The sequence below is a fragment of the Manacus vitellinus genome, unplaced genomic scaffold (genome assembly GCF_001715985.3).
Source record: "Manacus vitellinus isolate BGI_N305 unplaced genomic scaffold, ASM171598v3 scaffold_5_pilon, whole genome shotgun sequence".
Classification (NCBI taxonomy): Eukaryota; Metazoa; Chordata; class Aves; order Passeriformes; family Pipridae; genus Manacus; species Manacus vitellinus.
In genome coordinates this window covers 37,241,085-37,267,157 of record NW_021940682.1, presented here as the reverse complement: position 1 = coordinate 37,267,157, position 26,073 = coordinate 37,241,085, and the positions used below count along the sequence as shown (strand labels likewise).

Below are 26,073 nucleotides of genomic sequence, written 5' to 3'. Positions count from 1 at the left end.
ACAGCAGCATAGGCTTAAGTCCACAATGCTTCAATTCACCCAGATAAATGATGATTTTCAGGGTAAGCTTAATCAATATTTCTTAAGTTTCTAGATGAAAATTTTGCACTCTTGCCAATGGCCAATTGCTGCACAAAGGAGAAGCAGATGGGTTTTCACAGCTCCTTCTCTCTGAGTCAGTAGGTTACAAGTACTGGAGCTTGCAGAAGAGTGTCTAGCTTTGGGGAAAAAACAGTGCATCATGAAGAGCAAGAGGGGAAATCCCTTTAATTTTAATCATGAAATTAAAAGTACAACAGGTTGCTGCAAAAGAAACCTACACATGTTATAAGAGCCACAATGTTCATATTTCTGTCTTAATTATTTTGTTCAAAAAATTCTTCCCAAGTTATAGAACCCCTTTACACACTTTCTCTCCATGGCTGCTAGCATCAGAACTGTAAGCTGATCCAGTACAAGCCTATGCTTCACACAGTTGCTTAAAAGACTTGTGTTAGAGTGTAAATTTGGCTACAATGCACCAGAAACCCATTAAATGTCCTGTTTCAGAAGAAAAACAGGTGTATGAAAAAATCACAACCTGCAGATTTAAGCATAATCACTCAGAGTTTAACCTCTACTGGAATCTGTTGGGATAGATTTAAATAGTTTGGGATTAGGTCTCTAAGTATCTACAGTGTCACTGGGAGGAGGACAGTGATGAGAAAACAGCAATTTCTTCCTGGAGATCAGTCTTTGGTGATGGGGATTACTGCACCAGATACTGGTACAAATATCACTTCTGGCCTTAAAAAAATGAAAATCAGATAGTTTTTAATAATACATTACCTGCATTTAAAAAAAAAATGCATATAGCACATAGTTATTGGAAGTGATGTCTCAGTGTTAATACACCGACTAATAAAAACATTACTATAATTAGATTTGCTGACCAAGCACCAATTGTCTCAGCTACTAAGACATTGGCAGTCTTTCCACAATTCACTTAAAATAAATGAACCTGTCCTTGTACTTCTTAAACCAAGTCTGTGGTCTAAAGCAATATTTGTAGGGTCAGTAGTAGAGTTTAATCTGTCCACAATTCGTATCAGTGCCTATCACCATACAATGCATTTATCTCTGCAGAGCAGAAAAGAGTTTAATGATCTTTTGCACATACCTTCTCAGAAAGGTTTACAATTCCACTGAGCATAGCAAAGAAAGTAGTCTCCACAATTCTCCACAGGAAGGTTCCACTGAACTAAGATACATGCTTTGGTAGCTGGAGTGAATTTTGCATTGAATAGCTTGTCCTCAGCTGAAACATATATCCAACACACTGGTCCATTTATTTGCCCTAGAAGACTGCTGCTTCTTTTAGCCCATTACAGCTAATAGAAAACACAGTGATAATTTGCATGCATTGCCATTCCTTATGCTACCAGCATCGACATTCCCACAAGACAAAACAGTGCAAATTGTCTGAATGTCCTCAAAGGGGAGAAAGGTCAGCGTTTGGTTTGTTGTTTGTTTTGTGGGGGTTTTTCTCTTTGGCTCACAAGAAGAACCAAAGTCAAAGCAATATTAGTTAAAAAATAAAAAATCTAAACCATTCCTTACTAAATGTTCTTCCCTGAACTAAGCATTTAAGAAAAACATGACGAGTTAGTTGTGCTGAAATTTCCGAAGTGTTAAAAACATAATCAAACAAGATACAACAAATCTCTACTCTCCAAAATGTAAATGCTGGGCTGAAGTTCAATTCCCAAGACTTGGCAGGATGGGAAAGAAAGTCTCTTAGCATAACTGCTTAATTACAGAACCAGGCTTTAAAATCCAGTACTTTACATTCCTATCTGAAACACCTGATATTCATCACAGTAACTGATGTAAAGACTAACCTCACAACTTTATCTGTCTAAAACTTCAGTATTCAATATAATCACTGGGCTTCCTATACAATCCATGGAAGGAGATGTCCACTTCTGAAAGGCAATTCATCCCATCCCTTCCAGCCCCTCTCAGCACCAAGCACCCTCTGAAGGTGCCACTCTCTTTCACTGGCTATCAAGAGAGCCAAACTGGTGATGTCCACAACTAGTAAATGATACACAACAGGTCAATGAAACAGCAAATGACAGGAGGCTTGAAAGTTACAGTCTGTGCCCCCCCTGCAGTCTGAGTGCTAGCACACGTCATGGTGCAATTTTGGCCTGTATCAGCCAAGATGCTGTGAAGCAGTGCCAGGCATGGCTGGGGAGACAGCCTTGATCAGAGTCAGCCATCTGCATGCAGATAATCTGTTGGGGGAAGGGGGAAGAGAGTTTAGCCATGTAAATTGGAGCCACAAGTGCCACTCAGCCACAAGGCCGTAGAACTGTGTCTGTGCTATTTTAATTACTAGTGTATATAAAGTCATTTCAGATTATATTCCCAAATTCTGCATGCCTAAAGCCAAGCAGAATGACCCTATCTTTGATCACTTAGGGGTTAATAAATAAATAATTAAATAAATAAATACAATTAAAAACCCAGAAAGCCTGGTTGCTGACCATTGTAAAAGCCTGAAGTGCTGTACTCAACTCTTCCCTGCCAGCTGCCACTAAATCAGACCTCGTTCTTTTGATTTTTGATGACTTTGTTCAAACACCAGCAGAAGAAAGGAATAATTGAGAAAGGAAGCACTTAGCTCTGGCGGAGTGAGACACGGCCACAAGGCTGGCACAGCTGCCACTGCCCGGGCACTTCTACTTACATAACAGTTTGGCAGAAACAACCCCGAGCAAGAGTCATGTTCACCAAGCACACTGACCTCAGTCAGCTCAGACCCTGAGCTGAAGACACCAAGAGGACAGAATACAGCTGACACATATATATGAACTCAGAGACAACTCAGCATTTCCACCAAGCTGGCCAAAAGAATAAGTCACAGTCCTGCATCTCCATTACCTCTAACTTCCACTTTTTCACTGGAATATAACTAACTACCTTGCCAATGGGACTCCAACTTTCATTCTCCACCCTTTGGTCCCAGGAATTTAGCCACTTCAAAAATGGTTTGATTTATTTAAAAGTCACTTTAAATAACCTAGATGAAATTAGGAACAATTTTTCAAAATCAATTTTTACTTATATTTTCTGATCTAATTATTTTTCGAGTAGTTTGTCAAGAGAGTTAGTTATAAATTGCATTATGTACTGGCATAAAATTCACAACACTGAAAGATACAACATTTTTCATAATATTAAGAATATCAAACAGGAAATATCAAAGTAAACTTTACACTGTGCAGTACCAGAACTGTATCTTAATTTGAAGGAGAAGTATTAATGCTGTATGACAAGGTCAGTGTCCATATGCTCATTCGCATTTCTTCACTCTTGTCAAGACTCCTAATAAAAGCAACTTTGGAAGACATCATATGATGTGAGTGTTTCCCCATTAACATCCCAACTTAATTCACAGGCAGTACATTAGAAAAACATACTTCAGAAGATCAGGTTTTAAAATTCTGCAAACATGGTCAGAGATTCAAATAGTGTCAAATAGAGGCTTGAATGCCACATATCTCACACCCCTGAATTACCAATTCCCTGAGTCATCTAATATGCATGGAAATTCTGTGTAGCTGGTTAAAAAAAAGTATTTGAATTCTCATTTCCTCTTAATTAGAATTAATCTACTTGAGTAAGTTAATAACGTTTTATGAAATGGAATGGTTTGTGTAACTTCTAACACAATTAAATATTAATAAATTCCTGTGGGAGCTAGATCAATGGAGTACAAAACGTCTTCCTGAATTTTATCTCACAACATGTCATTTTAACCAGTTATGTATTTCTCTATACTCTGTAAGAAATTTTATACGCAGTAGAAGAGTGATGAAAGCCCACAGAAAAATCTCAACATTCACAGAATAAAGAAGTGTGTTCATCTCATGCTCAGTTTCAATAGTGGATTCTACCACAGTCTATAATAACTAACCATCACATATGGAATACACGTAATCAATGTGTAGTCCATCTAAGTAGTGAATAAACCAAAATTCCCCTTCTCTGGCCCTATTTACAACAAAACCAAAATGCTATAAAACCAAAAAGTAATCATATATCCCAAATGACAATATTAAATAACTTTCATTTATTTTCCTGTATAATTCTTTTATGACCTTCTGTGAAAGAACATTTCTAGGTGTCTGGTTTTTGCTGGTCTCTTGGGTCTAGATAAGCTTTCTCTTCCCTTAATTACAGAAGAAGAATCTTAAATCTGAACCTCCATTTCTGGCACTACAATATAAGGCTGGAAGTACACTCTTCTTGCGATAAAGGTGTTAGACACTGATCAAAACAGACACCAGGCAATTTTTCTTGAACTTCGGTTTGGTATAAAAGATAGACAATGGAAGACAAATGCAGAAAGCTTTTTAATTAGCTTTTTTCTTTTAAAACTTTGATAAAAAATACCTATGCTTAAAAAAAATACAACTAAAATGAAACAAAATATCCCAAAATGAAAAATTAAAATCTTCTGGTTATCAATTTCCCAGAATACTTCAGAGAAGTCCAAGTTCCCCAATTCCTCAACCCAAATATTTAATTCCCTGACCAGTTCTTTTACTGACATATTTACAGAAAGATTCATATTCTTTAAGATTTCAAAGTATTCATTAGAAGAAAGCACAACAGTAAAACTTACATTGACATTCCTTGCAGCACTTGCCATCCACATAGGCCAGGGCAGAATTAAGTGGACAGTCAGCAAGGGGGCAAATCAAAGCCTCGCACTGCACCGTACCGTTCTAGAAGAATAAAAGGTGCTTAACTGGTAGTTATATTTAGCAATAGCAGAGATGTTCTCAACTTGAAAAATCTATTTTTAAATGCAGTGAATTCTCTAACAACACCGAAAAAGACATTTCAACACAGATCTTTTAATAACTAAATGAACAGAAACTATACTTTTAGAATGTCACACATGCAATCTTTTAGACACGAATCGTGTTCTTTGAAATTATAATGATCCCTTTTTTTTTTAAGAGGCAAATCTATTTGGAGGCAAAACATTCAGGTTTTTTGTTGATTGGCAGACAGATTACTGTGAAATAACAATTTCACAGATAATACTCTGCCTTCTGATTTTTATGTGAGACAATATATTTCTAAAAAGGTAATAATATTATAGCTGCAAGAAAAATCTAAGACAAAAATATGTAATGCATTTAATACTAAATTCAAAGAATTTTAAATATGTATCAGCCAGAATTGATACCATAAAATACCAAAAGTGAAATTAATATCCCTTCAGAAATATAAAGATCAAAAAAATTTAAGCTTTAAGAGACCCATTTAGCAAATTATAGATAGCAGCAAATCAATCTAAGGTGCAGTACAGACAACAACAGCCTTTTCACTGATTTCTAATGGCCTTTGGATTAGGCATTTAATGAGTTCAAATTAAATGAATGAGTTTTACATGAATGGACAATAACACAGATGCCATGGGTTTGGTACCTGAAAGGATACTTGCAATCACTTCTGGAGTTGTGATACCTCTGGGAATCTTCCATCCACCAAGTCTTTTTCATTTGTAATATAACAGAGTTTACATATGACCCTGACATTTTACTCTTTATTGCTTACTGAGATGTAACCAAAGGCAACCAAAGGGAATCAGACACAAGGGATCTATTAAATCATTTGCCAGGAAAAAGACTGTGTTTATAGTGACAAAAAGCAGAGAATCAATTATCCAGAGAAACCATTTGCAACTCAGTGCATGGGAATAACATGATAGCTAAGTATATCGCATAGCATCTGCATATGGTAACACAAAATACAGGAAATACACATACTACCACTACTGAAACAGTAGGGAAATATATTTATGTAGTGTGTTTCTGTGGCTGGGTTTTGGTAGTGGGGAGGCTACAGGGGTGGTTTCCATTAGAAGCTGCTAGAAGCTTCCCCTGTCCTGTGGAGCCAATGCCAGCCAGCTCCAGCACAGACTTCCTGTCGCTGGCCAAGGTCAAGCCAATTAGAAGTAATAGTAACACCTCTGTGATAACATATTTAAAAACAAAAGATAGTTGCACAGAAGAAAATTGCAACCAGGGAAGAGCAGAGTGAGAACATGGGAATAACAAGACACCAAGGTCAGTGCAGAAGGAGGGGGAGGAGATGCTCCAAGCACTGGAGCTGAGGCTCCTGTAGCCTGTGGTGAAGACCATGGTCTGCCCCTGCAGCTCATGGAGGACCATCAGGGTGCAGAGACCCACCTGCAGCCCATGGAGGAGCCCATGCTGGAGCAGGTGGATGCATGAAGGAGGCTGTGACCCTGTGGGAGGTCCAGGATGGAGTGGGGTCCTGCCAGAGACCTGCGGCCCATGGAGAGGGAAGCCCACCCTGGAGCAGGTTTTTCCCGGATAGGACTTGTGGCCCCTGCAGGGGACCCACACCGGTACAGCTCATTCATGAAGGACTGCACCCCATGGAGGAGTGACCCATGGGACAGCAGTTTGAGAGGAACTGCTGCCTGAGGGATGGACTCATGCCAGAGAGGCCCATCAAGGACTGTCTCCTGTGGGAGGGACCCCACGGGAGAAGGGGAAGGACTCCTCTCCCTGAGCAGCAGCAGAAACAACAACTGACTGTAACCCCCATTCCTCGTCCCCCTGCACTGCTGGACAGGAGGAGGGAGAACATGGAAGGAAGGAGGGGTGGGGGGAATGTGTTTTTAAGACTGTTTTATTTCTCACTCTTTGGCTCTTATCCTGTTAGTAATAAATGTAAGTATTATCCCCACTTTGAGTCTTGTTTTGCCTGTGAAGGTAACCAGTTACTGACCTCTCTCAGCTTTTATCTCTACTCATGAATTCCTAGCTATTTTTTTTCTCTCTCCTCTGTCCAGTTGCACAGAAGAGTGAGAGAGTGGCTTTAGTGGGTACCTGGTATCTGGCCAGGGTCAACCCACTACAGTCTTTTTGGTGGCCTATATGGGGATGACCAAGGGGATATTCCATACCACATGACGTCAACCCAGATGTAAAAGCTGAGGCAAGGAGCAGGACCGGAGGCACTCATTGTCTCTGATGGCTGCCTGCTGACAACCATACGTGTTCTGGAGCCCTGCTTCTCAGAAAAGTGGTCGACCATTGCTGCTGTGGAGGTTTGAAAAAGGCTTTTCCTCAGGAGGTATTGTTTTTCATACTGAACCAATTAACAGCCTGTATGCTCGTGTGGAAGTTACATGTTCACAGAAATGGAAGAGAAGGGGTTAATTCTGGACCGTGTGGCTAGAAGCAGAAGCAGCCATGCTCTGAGCGTGCTTGGTATGGCCCAGGGCTGGGGGGTCTCTGCCCCCTGGCTCCTGCCAGCTGGGCCAGGAGCAGCCAGCCATGCAGTGGAGCACCCCCCCCGCTGAAACCGATGACCGAGGAGGACCCTAAAGGATCAAGGAAGGCCTCCAGGTCGAATTTACTCCACTTTGCAGAGACGGGGGAGAAAACCGACAGCAAAATGTTCAATCAGCCAGGCAGAAACCTGCGATGGAGCACAGATAGCGCTGGAACTGAGCCAGCGAGGGGTGGCCAGAGCAAGCCAAGCTGCTCAGCCATGAATTCTGAGGTGGAGGCAGCCACGGAACAAACTTCTGCAGAGGAGTAGCCCGAGCTATCACAACAGCTCAGAACAGAGAGGCCCCCTGCAAAAGGTCAGCAGCACCAGTGAATTGGTTGGAGTCAATTCTAGGGTAAGAGCTAAACTAAGAACCCTTAAAATTCTTTTACCCTGAGGAGGAGTGAAATCTTCGAAGAATCTTCGAAGAAGCTCCCCGAAGGCTCAGGCTCGAGGGAGCCAGGATTTCCACAAAGTAAAAACAGGGGATAAAGACAAGATAAGAGACACTTAATAGTGCCACAAGAAATTAATTTAGAAGAACTATAGTTTGAAAGCGAAAAAAAGGACTTCTCCTTTCTTCTTGGACTCTTTTTGAAAGAAAGGAGAGACTTCATCTAATGTAATATATTATTTTACTGTAGAAGTAGTTGTTATATATATATGTATGTATGTAAATAAACTTGTAAATATTTCCCTTCCCCTAATACCAAGTTGTATGTGTCTGAAAACTTCTTCCCTTTCACATTAGAACAAATCGTAACAACCCCTTTAAATTGGCCTTTTTGAAATTCCTGTGTTTTTCAAACCACCACAGCTGCTTATGAGAAGTAGAGATTAACTGCTAGCTCCTGCTTTGTGCACGCTGCCTTTGCTTTTTTTTTTTTACATAAATATAAACTGCCTTATCGCAACCCACGATTTGTTTTGTTTTCTTTTCCCACCTTACTCTCTCCCCTGTGCTGCTGTGAAGGGGAGGGATAGAGCGGCTGGGTGGGCATCTGGCGTTCAGTATTTATCAATACTATTCCTTAGATTTAGATCAAGTATTAAAGCACTTTGTTGTTATTACCTAGCATACATCTGGAAGTTCTCATTATTTGCTTCAATAAAACTAATCAGAGGAAACACTGGAGTTCCTGACTCTCCACTCTAACTGTAGCCATACCATGCAAGTGCAGTTCTTACAGCCATCCGTCCAGGATTCAAACTCTCTGTAAGTCGTGCCTTTCACTGTGCATGTCCTTTCACAGTAGCACTGATCCAACTTGTTCATCCTCTGTTCAGCTTGAGACAACTATATAGTTCAGAAAAAAGTTTTGAATTTTTAAGTTGTTTTCACCTTAGTAAAAACACAATTCAAACTATCCCCCTTATCATCAAGAATGCAGATGAGAGAATACATGTAGGGAAATGCAGTCAAAGACACTAAAACAGTTATTGTTAAATATGATTAAACCATGAGTCATTCAGAGACGGAAATTAAGAAGTAAGACACAATGCACTTCATCTTTCTCATCATCATCACATCAGAGCCATCATGAAACAAAATGAGTAGGTCAAGATGGATACAGCTCCCTTATTTCTCATCTTTGTATGTGTGAACTGATCAAGAATCTTGCTCTACATTAAGTCCTTGCAGACAGTAGGTTAGAGGGCAAAAGACCAAAACTTGAGTAGAGTGGCCAATCTGCAAATTGTAAAGCTCCAAACCAACATGTTAGCAATTGTTTCTGCACTTCAGCCAAAGCATTTCTAACATTTGTGTATTGAATCAGACAGGTAATAGCATTCCTGCTGATATCTAAAGAACTGACATTTAAAATCAGAAGACTAGTCTATTTTCACTGGCAGACATGAATGGTTTTGGATTCTACAGGAAAGAAAGAAGAAAGTCCTGCTTTGGATTCTTAATTCCTTGCCTTGCGTATATTTTGTCTGAATATGCCTTTGGCAGCTCAGGTCTAGAAAAGTCTTGTTAAGTCTTGCTGCAATAAACACTAAAAACACAATTACCTATTTCATTCTAGGTTTATTGATTTATTAGCTTGATAGAGTTTGGATATCTCTGAGCCCTTTCCTTGCCCAGGGACTTAGATATTGTCTACTGTTAAAATACACAATTCTATAAAAATATTAAAACCACAAGAAAACTCTCTGAACTGAGAATCTGTATGTAGAGACACTTGGCATGGCTATATAAAGATATAATACACCATGCAGGGATGTTTTACACACACTCATGTGCACATCCCCATATAAGCATGAAAAATCTACAAAGACAGCAATTTAGGACTGATAGTCCTAATTTCTCCCATGACTTGAGTCCTAGTAAACATTACCTTAGCTGATGTTTTGGCTAAGATGTCTTGAAGTTCCATAATTTTCTGCACAAGTCCATGGAAGTCATTACAAGTTGGGCATGCTAGAATAATAAAATCAGTGCTTTAATCAAAAACCAAACAAACATGTATTCACAATAGGTTCAATCACGCCAAAGTTGACAACCAATACACTTAAAATTCAAGGGTTTAAGAAAGCTTGTAGGATAGAAAGAAGGCACAAAGAACACCTTTCATTTTACGATACAAGAATTAACAGACTTACTGCGATTAAGGTCTGGGCATTGAGAAATAAATCCTTGAGGCATGACAAGTAATTGCACATCTTGCATTATGCCCTATGTGTAAGAAGAGGAAAAAAAAAAAGGATACATTATTTTTACCTGTCAAAATTATGTTTTCCATTCATCATGTAAAACATTAAAATCCATGTAGAAAAGCTACCTGATAAAAACAACATTTATGAATAAAAAGCTTCTTGCCTGGGCCCAATTCAGTGATAGAAAAATAAACAGAAACTAAAATAGATAGATGTACAGACATACTGAATAATTTTTAAAGACATGAGATTAAATGTCAAGATGTAATTATGTGGCAGAAGTTTGGTGGTTTTGAATTCATTGTTATTTTTAGTTAGACACAGCAGTAAAGCTTGAAAATGACCTTTAAAAGTAATTCAAAACAGGTGCAGTTTCAGTTACTTTTAAATAAAATGCAAATTTTTTACTAAGCTATAACTCTTAAATAGATCTGAAGATTAAAGAAACGAGAGCCAGGAAAGATACATTCATGTCAATCCTTAATGTTTTTGTGCTGGTTTTGGCTGGAGTAGAGTTAATTTTCTTCACAGTATGACCCTATGTTTGAGATTTGTGCTGGAAACAGTGCTGATAACATAGGGATGTTTTAGCTATTGCTCAGCAGAATTTACACAGGAACAAGGCCTTTTCTGCTTTTCATACCGACCCACCAGCAAGGAGGTTGGTGGTGCAAAAGGAGTTGGGAGAGACACAGTCGGGACAGCTGACCCCACCCGACCAGGTGTGGGGTCATATTCCAGATGATATGCTGTAACGCACAGCATTTAAAGCTGGGGCTAGAAGAAGGAAGCATGGGACATTCAGAGCAATTCCCCCGATACCTCCTGAACCTTCTCTTCTCCAGGCTGAACAATCCCACCTGTCTCAGCCTCACACCATACGAAAGATGCTTCAATTCCTTAATCATTTTATTTCAGTTCACTCCTTTCCTTTCAGGGAATGTATACCTTAAAATAACCATGTGCAATATTCCTCTGTCCCAGCCAAAAGGTTGTACCCAAAGGCAAGTTCATGAAAGGCTTCTCCACAACTCTTTCATAAATTCTGAAAAGGAAAGGAAAAGTATAGTCCCAAGATGTTATCATTCAATTTATGATCATTCAATTTCCAGAGCTGGAATATTCAAAGTGTGACAAATTCTTGTAAAACAACACTCTTTACTTACTTATTGCAGTCCACGTGTAAAATCAAGTGAGAGGCACTGATTGCTAAGGAAAGTCTGTGCCATTTATCATCTGCCAAAATGTATGGGAATACTTCTGTGTGGGAGCGATGACTGCCTGAACGATAATGCAACCTGATTTCATTTCGATGACCACTGCTTTCCAGTTCCAGGTACCTGTATCATAAATACATCATCGTGTCATGGACCATTTTTATCAGCACAGCAACATTTTACATAAGCCATCTTCTCATCATCATGCAGCATCTACTTAAAAGAGGGAGAAAAACAAGCAAGGAGATACAAAGACAAAAGCAGACTCTTTTCAGATTTCCACTGCATCTTTCTTCTCAATGACAAATAATAGCAGATTACAACTCGTAACAACTTACAACAAGGTAAGTACATAAGATTTCAAGCCAAATGTTTTTGCTTCTAGCAACATTATTTTCCAGAACATGATCTGATTGCAAGTATTATGCTATTATGAATAGTTGCCTCATATCCTGAAAGCACAGTAAGGATACTCTGAAGGCATGTTCAGAGTATGAACCCCAAGTTTTGCAGTAGGGACATCATTAGCAATTACCAATCAGGGAAGTAAGGACTGAGATTGAACACTGCTTTGTTTGCTTTCATGTGTACTGTTACATCTCCTTTTATTTTTTGTAATAAAATTTCTCCAAAGAAACATAAAATCAATAAATGCTAACTCTTCAGAAAAATTTATATATATGTGTACATATTTGCTTTGTTAAATAAGTATGTGTATTTGTGAGGTGGGTGTGTGTATACATACAACTCTATATGTATGCACATATACATGTAAATATGTACAGATATGGTAAAAACCCAGCAGTGCAGCTGCGCCAAAATAAGTGTACCCTTCACAAGATTTGCAGATTGCAAATTCAAGCTTTGATGGTGAAATTTTAGCAGCTTAATTTTAAAAGCATTCCGTAACAAACTCAGTTCTTAGACAGGCTGGTTTCTTGCATGTTGGAACTCTTCTGGGAAAAAGCTTGACAAACTATTTGTCTTTTAAAGTAGTAAGCTTCTCATTTTAAAATTCCCCCAAGAAAATACTTTTTACACAGGAAAGGAAAAACAAAATGGAGCTTCTCTAAAAATCATACATAACATACAGCTAAAAAAACAAGGAAAATAACAACATATGTGGTGAGATACACAACAACTGAGAGAATGGACAGTTCATTTTTGTCTATTTTTGCGGTTACATCTGCAATCAGGCATGACAGTGGCTTGTAATCTGAGTGCACATGTTCCAGGGTGATGTCATTTACTTAAACAGGCTATCTATATTAAGGAATAGACACGATAATCAGTACAGTTTTGAGGAGTGAAGTTGAGGCCAAATCAAAACTATCTTGTACAATCATTATCCCTAGGAAGAGAGGCTGGGCTCACCGTACAGCTCTCCTTTCTTCAGAGTGTTTCACAGTAGAACTATTTTTTTGCAAATCCAGCAAAGGACAATTTCTTCTTCATCCTTAGTATTAACAAAGAAGTTAACTAATTTCAGATATAAATTTTATAATTTGAGACAATTTACCTTCTCATGGCCCAAAACCAATTTTTGCATTGGCAAGAAGTGGAAACTAACAGAAGGCCAGGCTGAAAAAAAAATGGGCAGTAATGGCAGGACATCAGTCAACTTAATAACCTCCTTCATAACTCAAGCTTCAAGGATAAAAATAAGGTCACTCCCAACCTAACAGAGAAGGGTAACATTATAGAACAGGACTTCTCCAGCAACTTCTAAGTGTCTCCATCCAGTCGCAGACACAAACTGGAAAATGAAAGGCAGGGATACGTTGAAAAAGGCTTCCTGGTAGAACCAGCAGCTACCTACTCATTTGAAGTCAATGACAGAACTGATGCCAGATCACAGAGAGGCAGGCAGGCAGGGAAAAAACTACACCTGTAGACACACAGTTGGTACAGAATGTACTCGTGTTGTCCCTTATGCAGGTAAGATAATGAATGAAACATGGCTTTGCCAATAAAAAGAAGACACTGCCGTACAAATTTCACAAAATAAAAACTGCTGAGAGAGGATGCTGACAACTGATGATGCTGTAATAAGCAAGGAAATCTGCTGACACCAAGTCCTGCAAAAACTGTGGACACTTGGGATTTTGTTTTAATGGTGATTAATGCACTGTTTTGATATTCACAGACAATCTCTTGTTCTTCCATTTGGTAAACTAACAAATACAACTCCCTTCTAAAGGAGAAAATATGCATCAAAGTGAAAAAGAAAATAACAGCCATTAGGAGAATTAGTAGGAGAATAATTTATGGTTTATTAATAATCTGTAGAGGCAGTAACAAAATACAATGAGAAAAGCAAGTGGAATGATAGCCAGAACTATATTGCTTTCAGCTTGAACTAATGCCATAATGCTGAAACACAGGGAAGTGAAAGTGAATTATTTCCACCTAATTACTTACAAAATACTGTGCTTGCTATCTCACTTTTCTACATCTGTTTAACTGCCTGGACTTACATGGCTCTGTCTCAGTCTCATGAGCTTCAGAAGATGGGACAAGCCTCAGCACTGACAAACTCATTACAGGTGAAAATGCAAAGTTTGCCCAGAGTGAGGTTTCTTGTTCCGTCTGTGAGGCTGTAACACTTGGGTGCACACTTTCCAAAAGTTTTGAAGAGTCTTTGAGTAAGTATACTAAGCATTAACAAACACACCTGGGGTTTAAAAATTCATTTCTGGTGACAAAAATACTGTACACTTCTCTGTACGCTCAGGATTGCTAATCATTGAGAGGGAAAAGAGGATGATTTCGGTTCCTAAATGACTTTTTAAAGGAAACAATAACTGCATTGTACTGCAGTCTTCTCCTAGCCAAGAATTTCATTACTGAAAAGCTTCAGGGGAACCTCATCAGCTGAGTCACTGGTTCCTCGTCCACACCAGCCCAGAACAGCCTACTCATCACAGGGAGAGCAGCAGCCAAAGATGTCCCATTATAAATGTCACTGATGCTTCTTCCAACAAGCTCCAAGGTGCTCTTCTATGCTGCAGAAGGCAAAAAGCTCTTGGAGTGAAAAATAAACCCCAATGAGAAACACAATAGCAGAACCTGCTCCCCACTTCTAATGCCCATAATCTCTGTGGTTGTTTAATCAATACCAGCGTATTTGATTTTAACCTGCAAAAAACCACACACGCATTGCATTGGGTTAAACTGATTTAACTTCAGAGGGAGATCATACATGCTTAGGTGTTACTATGTTTGACACGCAGAGAAGAAAATGCCAACCTGGAAAAAAAGGTTGTTACATCTCCATAGATGTAACATCTCCAAAGGCAGCAGCCAAGGCCCCCACTGCAGATCAGCCACTCTGCTTGGAAACCAGCCAGTCAGCGATCCCTTACGTACTACGGATGAACGTGTCTTCGTAAGAGGAAGAAATTTGTTTCAAATGCCCCAGAGGAATTTGAGACAGAAAAGAGTGATGTGTTCTCTGCTGCCCAGCACTGATCTATTGTAACTGCATAAGAGCTAGGAGTCAGCAGATCTGCTCAATTGTCAACAGATCAGCTCTAATGACCATCCTGGCAAAGGGCACATGATCACAACCAGCCCAGGCAGGACCTGCTCTTTGGGCTGTGACAGACCAGCTCAAGGGAGACTGTGGGAGTCAGGATGTACAGCAAAACGCTAGAGATTTAGGAAGTGAAACACCAGGTGGTCCTGCTGCACACAGTATCAGTCTTTGACAAGAGGGAGGTATGGCCATTCCAGCTAACAGCCAGCGTGGGCAATGCCAAGTCTTTGATGGCTCACTTGTTCATTTGGCATCCTTGCTCACACAACAAATGCACAGTGTAACTGCCCACTAATAATTTTAACTTCATTTTACAGCATGCAGACAAATATTTTAGAAGCTAAAGGCAAGATATCATGTCTGTTGCTTATTAATTTATTACAGGGTCGTTTTTTGGATTGTTTCTTTAAACTTTTCCTACTTAAAGTTATAGGTATAGTGTTAAAAGAGTTCTTCATGGCTCTTCAATCTACATTAAAAAGGAACACCAATAAAATTAAAGACAAATATGTACTTAAGAAAAAAATTAAAATCAATTACATATAAAGCTCCATTACATATAAAAATATCTTCATTTGAAGATTTTTATATGAAAGTTCTGGCTTTTTTGTTAGGTATAATTACATAAAACAAACAAAAAAAAAAAGAGATCCTTTTCAGTAGACCCTACTCATTGCAAACTATGGCTACAATAGCAGTAACTTATTCTGCTAGGTGTAGATTATGAAGATGTAAAAGCAATTCACGCAGCACCACTACCACATTCAGCAACGCATTATTTGCTGTTTTCCATGGTATGACTGGGCAGTCAGGAGTGTGAGCCTTATTCTTCTATTTGGAAGTAACATTAAGCATTTTGAAACATTAACTAGGAGTTTTTAAAGCTTGGTGCATCCCCAAGGCTAGGAAACAAACACATGAGACTGTTCAAATCCTTCCCATCAGTGTCCCCCTCAGTGTCTGTACCTGATTCAAACTAATAAAGCACATGGGACAAAAATGGATGTCAATAAGATACTGCTTCTATCACCATCTTGCAGCCCCTCATCTGATTTCAGTAGGACTGCTGTGGTCTGGAAGCCTTTGCTGGCTTTAAAGTCAAGACCTGCCTCTCACCTGAGAGATCTCTCTGCTTACTTCGCAAAATTTGAGGTCAACTCTGCCTCTAAATCAGGGAGGAAAAATCTTCCCCCCCTCGCACACTCTGAATAGCTTCTGCTGAGTTTAGTGCTATGATTCAAGAGTCCCTGGCTGTAACAAGATATCCCAGACCCTTTGATGCTACTGCTGATGAGAAGGCAAGGCTCCCAGCCAGCCTTCCCACAGCACTTAATGGAGGAGCCAGGTGCCACAAGTAGGAACTGAGGTCCCACTGAGCTCTTCAAAGTACAGCAAGAAAAGCTAGGTGGCCAAGAAGGCCAATGGCATCCTGGCCTGGATCAGGAACAGTGTGGCCAGCAGGTCCAGGGAAGTGATTCTTCCCCTGTTCTCAGCGCTGGTGAGGCCACACCTCGAGTACTCTGTCCAGTTCTGGGCCCCTCAGCTCAGGAAGGATATTGAGGTGCTGGAGCAGGTCCAGAGAAGAACAACAAGGCTGGTGAAGGGACTCAAGCACAAGTCCTGTGAGGAGAGGCTGAGGGAGCTGGGGTTGTTTAGAGTAGAAAAGAGGAGGCTCAGGGGAGACCTCATCACTCTCAACAACTATCTGAAAGGATGTTGTAGCCAGGTGGGGGTTGGTCTCTTCTCCCAGGCAGCTATCAGCAAGACAAGAGGGCATGGTCTTAAGCTCTGCCAGGGTAGTTTGGATACTAGGAAGAAATTCTTTACAGAGAGGGTAATCAGGCATTGGAATGGGCTGCCCAGGGAAGTGGCGGATTCTCCCTCCCTGGAGGTTCTTAAGATGAGACTGGATGTGGCACTTAGTGCCATGGTCTAGTAACCACAGTGGTAGTGGATCAAGGGTTGGACTTGATGATCTCAGAGGTCCTTTCCAACCTGGCTGATTCTGTAATTCTATGATTCTATTCTTGTAAAAGGTGGTCTTGTCTTCGAAAAATTCAAACCTGATATTACAGCACATTGTCCACGTCATTCCTGTTTGAGCCATGGATATGAAATCAAATTCCCAAACAAGAAAATATTTTCTTAAACAGTAATTCTTGCCTTTGAGCAATTGCTCTCATTCCTCTCATCTCTCTCACTAACCCCATTTATCAATATATTTATTTCCATTTTGTTCTCACTATCACACAGTCCCGGGAATATCAGTCTTGCCTATCTGAAGCTTCCCCTTCTACTGAAAAAAAAAAAAAAAATCAGTGAGGAAAGAACTTTTTCAGATCAAACACTATAAAAACAAATGGCACAAACCATCCCTCTCTTTCTCTTTCTTAACAAAGTTTATCCAAGGAGATCAAGAGGACTATAAATAAAATAAGCAACTTTCTGATATACGCATTAGTAAAAGAAAAGGACACTTTCAACATAACTCCTCCCGTTTCCTACCCCGTAAGAGTACAGTTTTCTTTGTTATTTACTTCTTCATAGAAAGCCTTTCAAACAACAGCAGAAGAATAACAGTATCTGTCAAAACTCACATTTCAGCTATTTCAGTGGTGGTTTAGGAAGGAATAATCTTTTGTCTCTTATTCAAAAAGGCCTGTCACTAGTCTCAATTCAAGTAAGAGGTTCCAGGTGTATATGAGCATTCTGGAAAAAGTTCTCAACCAATTCACCCTGGTTAGTTGGCACCGGATGATCTACATTGGACAGACTGGCCTCACTTGATTAAAAAACGTTACTCAATAGTGTTTTCAAGGTGCCTGCATTACAAGAATTTACACACTATTGGTAATATTTTTTTTTGGTCACAGAGTATAAAGTAAACTGAAAAAGAAAAAAAAATAAACCAAAAAACCCCCAAGCAACAGTGACATGGTGTCAATCAAATTTATAATAACTTTCATAACCAACACTTAAAGAAATAGGTCATTCCTAACATCATGAAGACATTAAACTGAGTATAACACAGAACTGCTGCTTTACAAATATTTCCATCCAACTCCATACTTGGGGATAGAAGTTAATCTCCCCAACAAACAGAAACAAGGAACTTTTCTTTGGGATAAAGAGCCCTACCAAGCTGCCAGTATCTACAAAGAGAATCCTTTGTGCCAGAGAATCTTCACATGCACTAGAAAAGCAGTGAATGAATGAAAAAAAAACCCACCTTTTTTTTGACAGCTTTGATGAAACCTGCAACCATTATCAAAAGAATAAGGACTAATACCAGAAAAGTTTATATCACTACAGAAATTAAATTCAAAAGCAATTTATTGTTACGAACAAATTCCAGAGGGTTAATGACTATCATCAGACCAGTAAGAAACAACCCCTAAGATTTAAAACAAAAAAAGCAATACAGAACACTATAACCCTCCACTCTTCCAACAAAGAACATCATGGAGTGGTTTAAAAAGCAGAAATAAGCTACTACTTCTTTTGGCACCAGGAACAGCCACATACAGCTTTAATGTTTGAAAATGAATCCCATATTAGTCTTACCTAACATCTGCTCTGCAAATTATTGCCTTAAGTGGTGATTATTGGCTTAAGCAGTAAATACTGAAAGTTTTTCTCAGTGTAACATGTTTGCAGCAGATTTTGTGGTGTCAGTCCAGAAATACTGATATACATACGTTAAATGCAGAGAACATACAGTTCCACCTCTATTTTAATACAATGATCAAATGAGAAAACAGAATTCACCTCCGGCAACTTATCTCCTTGTACACATAAATCAGTAAGAGAGAAAATGTCACAGATAAGTTCCTCCAACATACTGAAAGAGGTCTGAAACTACTGTACAGTACAGTCCATTTGACAACAGATAATCAGAAGACACCAACCACTGTGAAAACAAATGCTAAGTAAGGCAGAAAGTGAATAAATTAGTAGAAGAACAAATTAAGTATAGAGAATAGCTGTCCATAATATTCTATTGATTTCAGTGTTCTGTTTCAGGATATAAAAAGCACTAATCAAAGGAAAGAAGAGGGTTGAGTAAACTACAACCCTGCAATTTCCTGCTTTAAGGGCCCTAATATGCAGTATCTCAAGAGACAGGAATATACCATTAGTTACATAAAGTCATCTAACCACTAAGGGAGAAAAAAGTTTATTATATCTCTCCACTGCTGATGATTAAATGAAAATATATGATGGAATAGTGAGACTTAACATATATTACAACCCCATCGCAGATTCAAATCATCTCTCTGTTGACTGTTCCTTCAAGAAGTAGGTAAGACAAATTCAGAAGTGAGGAGGATAATACAGCTTAAACTGAAAGCTGAGAGCAAACACACAGCAATCAGTGTTTAACATTGCTTCTACTCAGACTTAAGGCATCCTTTCATTAACACAATTAAACAGTCACTTTGTTACTGTGAAGTACAATGCATTTTAGGCAGGGCACTGTATGTGGTCAAGGTGATGCTCTCAAGTTAAGAAAACATTCATAACTTCTATCTTTCAGACATATGCCATACATAAATCTGCCATATACAAAAGATGCATTCAGCTGCCTGAAATTCACCTGAACTATTACTGACATGTAACTTGGATTCCCTGACACCACAAGAGCTTTTTTTTTTTTTTTGAAAGAATCAACCCTCCACACTGTACCCAAAACTACCGCTGCCCAAACTCCTTGGCTGCTCTAATCAGAGGGGAAAAAAGCAACATCTGTGGAAATGTATGAGCAAGTTAGAAAGAGACAGTTAAAAGTATTGTTTTGGATTCTTTCACTTTAGGTTTATTTTTAAATATTTTATTATATTAAATACTAGAGAAAAGCATAATTGTTATAAATTGGGAAGTCAGCTTTGATACTCAGCTAGGAAAAGAAAAATAAAACCATTTAATTGAGTACGAAAAGATTATTATATTTGCAGAACATCATCTCAGGAGTTGTTTTTTGTGGTGACAGCAACATCCCAGCCTCAGCAAATGCCCAAGCCAATGCCCAAGCCTGACTTACATGAAGAACTTTTGCATCTCTCTGACAGAGCAAAAATAGCATTCAGCATGATGCTAGGGAGTAAACTTTGTGAGACCAGTCCTGTCAACTTCTTAAGACCCAAAGCCTTAAATAGTTGCATGGTCATATCTCAGTGCAAGTATTTATGTTTTATGATCCTCAAAATGGAACCAGCAAAGAAAGAACAAAAACAGCCACATAAAACTAGACAACAAAGACTGAGTCAGTAAATTCTGAATCACGTAAACTATTTTAAGTCTATAAAGAAACTCATAAAATTAAAAAAGTAACTACAATTTAGGAAATGCTCTCAATTGCTGTAAACTAACATATTTGCACAAAATTCCCTAGACCCATGCAAAGAGGATGAGTTTTATTTTCAAAAACATAAAATGTTTCCTTAGCCACTGAATAAACATACCTGTTTCCACTTCTTAAACATTTTTATTTTCTTGTACCTTAGAAATTCTTTTACCCTAGAATCATTAGCTGTTAAGAAACCTCTGTAAAATAAAACCTATGAAAAGTTACTTGTGTGATAACTGACTATATCTTTCAGTTATTGCCACCTTTCTTACTAGCATTTAACTCCTCATTGCAGAAAAGCATGAGCTAGTACTAGGAATATAGCCACCAGGCAGCAGTTCAATACTAGCACAATATTTTTTGACATCAGCTAGGGCAAAGGAGTGGAGCCAGGTCTGGCATTGCTACTTCTCCTACTAACTATGATGACTGCACAAAGACTTCACAAGAAGTTGTTTAAGAACTAAAGGACTGTTACAGACAAGTCCCTGGTCAGAGGTGGGCAAGGTCAGAGATGGAGATCCAGAAATGAAGCAGCAGCTATGTAATGTAAGCCATCCAAATGTTTAACTTCTACATTCTCATCTTTATTGTCATTGATCATAAACAAAAATTAAAACCATAACTACAGGAGACTCAGAGATGCTACCCTGATTCCAGTATTACCCACACCTAAGTCAGCCCTTATTTTAGCACAGTTAACCTGAACAAGCTCTACTATGGTACACAGACTTCTGTACATCCTAGCACAGAATAGAGCAGAATGTGTTTATTAAAAGCCTAAGGGCACATCTAATATAATAGCCACAAGTTCTTTCTGGCCATACTCTTGTTCAGAGTAATTTTATACCTGCTGAAGATAATGAAGATATTTCCTGACTTTAAGGGGATCAGATTACATCTAAAATTTTTAAAACAAATTCTTCTGGTTTCTTTTTAAATGGATTACCCAATATTCTCCCAAAAACCACAATGAAATATTCACAAGTAGATTGTTCTTTAGCTGCTTCAACAAATCTGACCTAATGAATGACTATTTGCCTAAATAAGCTAGAAAAGTTTTTTTCTTCTTTTTCAATTATCCAAAGGCTTACAAGGAGACCCAAAAATAAAACATAAAGCATACATCCCTACAGAAAAATTGTAAGAGGATAAGATAAAGAGGACACAAATGGTGGCAGGAGTTTTTTTCACCAAGGCGCAAACTAGTTATTATCTTCATTTTTTCATAGCTCTAACATTATAACATTAGAATAAGAATAATAATAGTTTTCACAGTTAAGAGAATAAGGGTTCCAAAAATGTTCAGCAGTGCCACTCAGTTACACATCCACAGTTAAAATACCTACACACATAACACAGACCTTCTGATTTCAACTAGAAACCTTGACAAATGATTTCCATTGATGTAAGACAGTTCAGATTTCAATATGCAGATAAACAGAAGATCACAGAATCAAAGAATCACAGAATCAATTAGGTTGGAAAATTCCTCTGAGATCATTGAGTCCAACCTATGACCAAACACTACCCTGTCAACTAGACCATGACACTAAGTGCCACGTCCAGTCTCTCCTTAAACACCTCCACAGATGGTGACACCCTGAGCAGTCCATTCCAATGTCTAATCACCCTTTCTGTGCATACATTCCTCCTAATGTCCAACCTAAACCTCCCCTGGCACAGCTTGAGGCTATGTCCTCTCATCCTGTTGCTGGTGGCCTGGGAGGCTGACCCCCACCTGGCCACAACCTCCTTTCGAAGTAGTTGTAGAGAGTGATAAAGTTACCCCTGAGCCTCCTCTTCTCCATGGAAGCCCAGCTCCCTCAGCTACTCCCATAAAACTTGTGCTGCAGACCCTTCACCAGCTTCATTGCCCTTCTCTGGACACACTCCAGCACCTCAGTGTTCTTCCTGAATTGAAGGGCCTGGAACTGGACACAGTCCTCAAAGTATGGCCTCACCAGTGCCAAGTACAGAGGGACAATCACTTCCCTAGTTCTGTTGGCCATGCTATTTCTGATACAGGGCAGGATGCCATTGACCTTCTTGGCCACCTGGGCACGCTGCTGGCTCATGTTCCCTGGCTGTTGACCAGCACCCCCAGGTCCTTTTCCACTGGGGACCTTTCCAGCCACTCTGTCACCAGCCTGTAGCACTGCATGGGGTTATTGTGGCCAAGAAATGTTTTCTAGCAAACACTGCAATCATTTTGAGTAAAGTTCTCTGTCATTCATGGGGAGGCATAAGCCCATAGCTGGAGGAATTTTTGTTTTTTTTAAACTGCTTGCCGTGTTAAAATGGTGCAGGAGGTGAACATAGAGGGCCAGGCTTTGTGAATCAGTGTAGCTATACTGACATGACGCTTTTATACCAGCTGATCGTCTGGGCCTTATGGTTCTGAATGACAACAGAGAACTGCCTTTTCCTGCCCTTGGTGGCAAGAGACACGTAAAGAGTAACATCTGTTCCCCTTCCCACAAGTCCCTGATTTGGACTTGTGAATTTTTATGAATCTGCACACTATGGCTCTCCAAACACTATGAATATTTGCAAATGATGTGCTACACAACAATTTTGCTCTAATTTACGTTCAATTTTTTACTGCATAAATACATATACTTTTATTAGCCAGCATACAGGCATCAGTACTTACCTGTGATCTAAATGATGAATAGAGAGAATAACCCCTGAATTCAAATGGGCTTGTTTTAAGGTCACAAGGATCGTGAATTCATATTTATTTCTTAACTTCTGAAAAAAGACTTCAGCTGTTTCTGGAGATGCTTTAACAATTCTTGAAGTATCTAAAAAAAAAAAAAAAACAAGAGGAAAAAACACTCACTATAAAATCTTACTTTACTTTATATCCTCATTCAAATAGCTTACAAAACAACAAGCTATTTATGAGAAGCACAATTGAACAGACAGGCAAAAGGAGGGACCAAAGTATTTTAATCATCAGTTTTACATGCAATAGGAGCCATTTCAATCAAAGAGAACACATTTTCTAGGACACTTATTCTATTCTGTAGAAGGGTGGTGTTTTGTTTTGAGCCAGGGTCATAACTCTCTTACTTTCTCCATGGATGCCACATGGTACCTTTAATATCTCCTCCAAAGTATGAGCTCACTGGCAATGAAGCACAGAGTAACAACATATGAGGCTAAACCATGAAGCACGACATGAGCAACTTTTTAGTGACTTCTACAAAAATGTGAAATACTACAAATAAACTGATTTAAAAGAAAAAAAACAAAACAAAGCAAAGAGCAGACCTCTTTAGGGACAATTTACTCAGCTTTAAGTAATTCTATAGTTATCTTAAAAACTCACCAAATTTCAAAATAGATTATTGCTAATTAATCACTACATACTCCAGTTGTGTGGTATTTTGCTGCTGCTTCTTGCACAGAATGTCATGAATCCTTGTTAGAGTAATGACAAACACAAAATATTTTAGTTTTAAAAACTCACACACACACAAGACTGAAGCAATATTTCTGCTGAATTTTACATAATATGCATAGAAAATAAAGAGGTCCAAGCTCAAAACCTCTAGAGAGATAATTTACAAAATAAGATGTCAAATGCTAGAAAAACAATTCCCAAGGTTTTCCATAATACATTATACGAGGAAAAAAATTAATATACATTTTTAACGCTCAAAATCAATTAATTAGCATGTGTAATCAACCGTGTAAGAACTAAATCAATTCACAGTAATTTGACCATCCTGCTCCATGTGGGGACACTAACTCAGAAACAACAGTAGAGTTAACTGCAATAGAACTGGTAATCTTCTTTTGGCAGCACTGGAGCTGAGCTCTCAAGTACACCACTCTCAGTGTACACCACTGTTCTTAAAACAGTTTTATTCTTTAAGCTGGACCTATGAAAATGCTGCTCTTCATTAACAGAAAAGAGTCCATATATTTTATGGACCAGGAATATTTTTAATATGTATTTAAGAAATGTAACAACCCGTACAACTCTGAAGTCCTAATCAAGCTCCTGCAGAGGGTCACACCAGGCTGAATTTCATTTGTTTTTCACATAGGGGAATCCAAAAGACAAAAAAAATAATCTGGTTTCTAAATTTCTACCAAATTCCTATGATATTCTCGTTAGCAACCGATGAAAGAAAGTATATGCATAACACCCCTACCCTTATACGAGGCCAGTTCACACATAAATAACCATCTCCCCCTCCCACATGCACTTTTATTCCAACTGGAGCTACTGGGATGCAAACATTGCACTACAGATGGCCTGTGCTTTAGCAAGGAAACAAATCTTCACCATCACGTGGAGCTCTCCAGAGCTGTCCCAGTCCTCATCACTGTGCTGAGAGAGGCAGGGGAAACACAGAGCTGCCTTAACACCCACAGGAGAGGAATCTTTTTTGAGGTCTATTCATGTCACCATGAATCATTTGATCACTAGGTTGGAGGAGAATTTTCCATCCTCTATTCTATCAGACCTTATCTGGGTACCCTATCATCATTCATTGTGGCCTTAGATAATCTTGTACACAGACAATAGCATCAAGACCTGATTACATCATGCTCAAAGCCTATATATTAAGATTTCTGTCACATTAACTGCTAGAGTATTAAATTGCCAAACCACATGGTCATTCAGTTTTGGTATTGCAAATAGGTCAGTTCATATTTGCTGCTCAAACAAGCTACACAGCCTTTTCAATTATTACTACTCTTACAAAGCACAAAACTCTTTGTTCAGGGCAGGCACCAGGTGGATTTCGTAAAAGCAAGGTGACTGAAAGGTCCTTCATCCATCAGATCCATTCTTTTTACACTAACATAAGAGTGCAAATGCCTCCTTCCAAGTGGCTTCGAACACTAGCAGTAGGTGCTTGATAGATGACCAGCTATGCTCAATAAATAATGCTTCAGGCTTGTTCTTGACATTTGGCTTCTAGTAATCAGTTTAACACCCAAGGAAAAAAATTTACTGGAACTGGATAGCTTGGAAAATAGCTTGGAAAATCAAACTGGTATATCTCAGATAATAATTTGTGGTTTCTCAACAGTTATATAAAAACCTCATACTATGAAGATTTCTAATACACAAATCCAAAGGCATAAATCTCTTTGGAGTGCAGAAATAAGGAGAGAACTATTATTTTGAATGAGAAATTTTTCTCTAGCCATGATATATATATTGGGTTTACTTTCCCAGAATACTGCCTGTGTTTGGTTTGACCACACCATGACATCTTACAAACCCATAGTGTCATCATCCCATCATAAATTTATAGAAGAATGAAGTGACAATGAAAGAAACAAAAATCCAAACTCAAAGCATGTCTCACTCCTCGCTCAAGTTAGAGGTCTTATAAGATCTTACACTGCAAAGCAATCTGAAAGCCCAGTGAAGAAAACCACTGACCACAAAACTCGCAGGAACTCAGCCCTTCAGAATACAAGCTTAGTAGCTGTCTGTGTTTGCAACAACCCTCACTACTAGGATGCATTTTCCTCTCTCAGAGACAATCTGCAGTCAGAGCTCTGCAGCAAACACCAATACCACACCAGTGTGGTGATGATAATTACTGCACTATAACCAAGACAGCAAGTCTAACTTTCACCAGGACTCATTCCACAGGTCCAAAGGCACTTCCACCAGCGCAAACAGGTGTTGCAGAAAGAAGCAGTTTTATCCTTTGCTGTCACCAGCCTTTAATTTTTTCTCCTCATCCCTGTGGTGACAACTGTATTCATGTAAACATATGAGGAACCATATTAGGCAACTGATCCAATCTTAACTAGCCCAACCATGCCTCACCACCAAAAAAAAAAAAAACAACAAAAAAAACCTCAAACCAAAACAAAAACCAAAAACCAAACCAAAAACCAAACCAAAAACCAAAACAAAACCAAAACAAAACCAAAACAAAACCAAAACAAAACCA

The 26,073-nt window shown here is 38.9% G+C and overlaps 1 protein-coding gene across 1 annotated transcript in view; it reads right to left on the bottom strand.

Annotated features, from left to right (window-relative positions):
• Positions 1 to 26,073, bottom strand: part of NELL2 (neural EGFL like 2) — a 188,351-nt gene that overhangs the window by 101,078 nt on the left and 61,200 nt on the right. The window contains exons 2-8 of the mRNA XM_029963519.1: positions 22,791 to 22,974; positions 11,199 to 11,372; positions 10,981 to 11,077; positions 9,979 to 10,051; positions 9,714 to 9,796; positions 8,540 to 8,668; positions 4,676 to 4,778 (exon numbers count right to left, since the gene is read on the bottom strand). Coding sequence (XP_029819379.1) covers positions 4,676 to 4,778; positions 8,540 to 8,668; positions 9,714 to 9,796; positions 9,979 to 10,051; positions 10,981 to 11,077; positions 11,199 to 11,372; positions 22,791 to 22,974 — 843 coding nt within the window. The remainder of the gene's footprint in view (positions 1 to 4,675; positions 4,779 to 8,539; positions 8,669 to 9,713; positions 9,797 to 9,978; positions 10,052 to 10,980; positions 11,078 to 11,198; positions 11,373 to 22,790; positions 22,975 to 26,073) is intronic.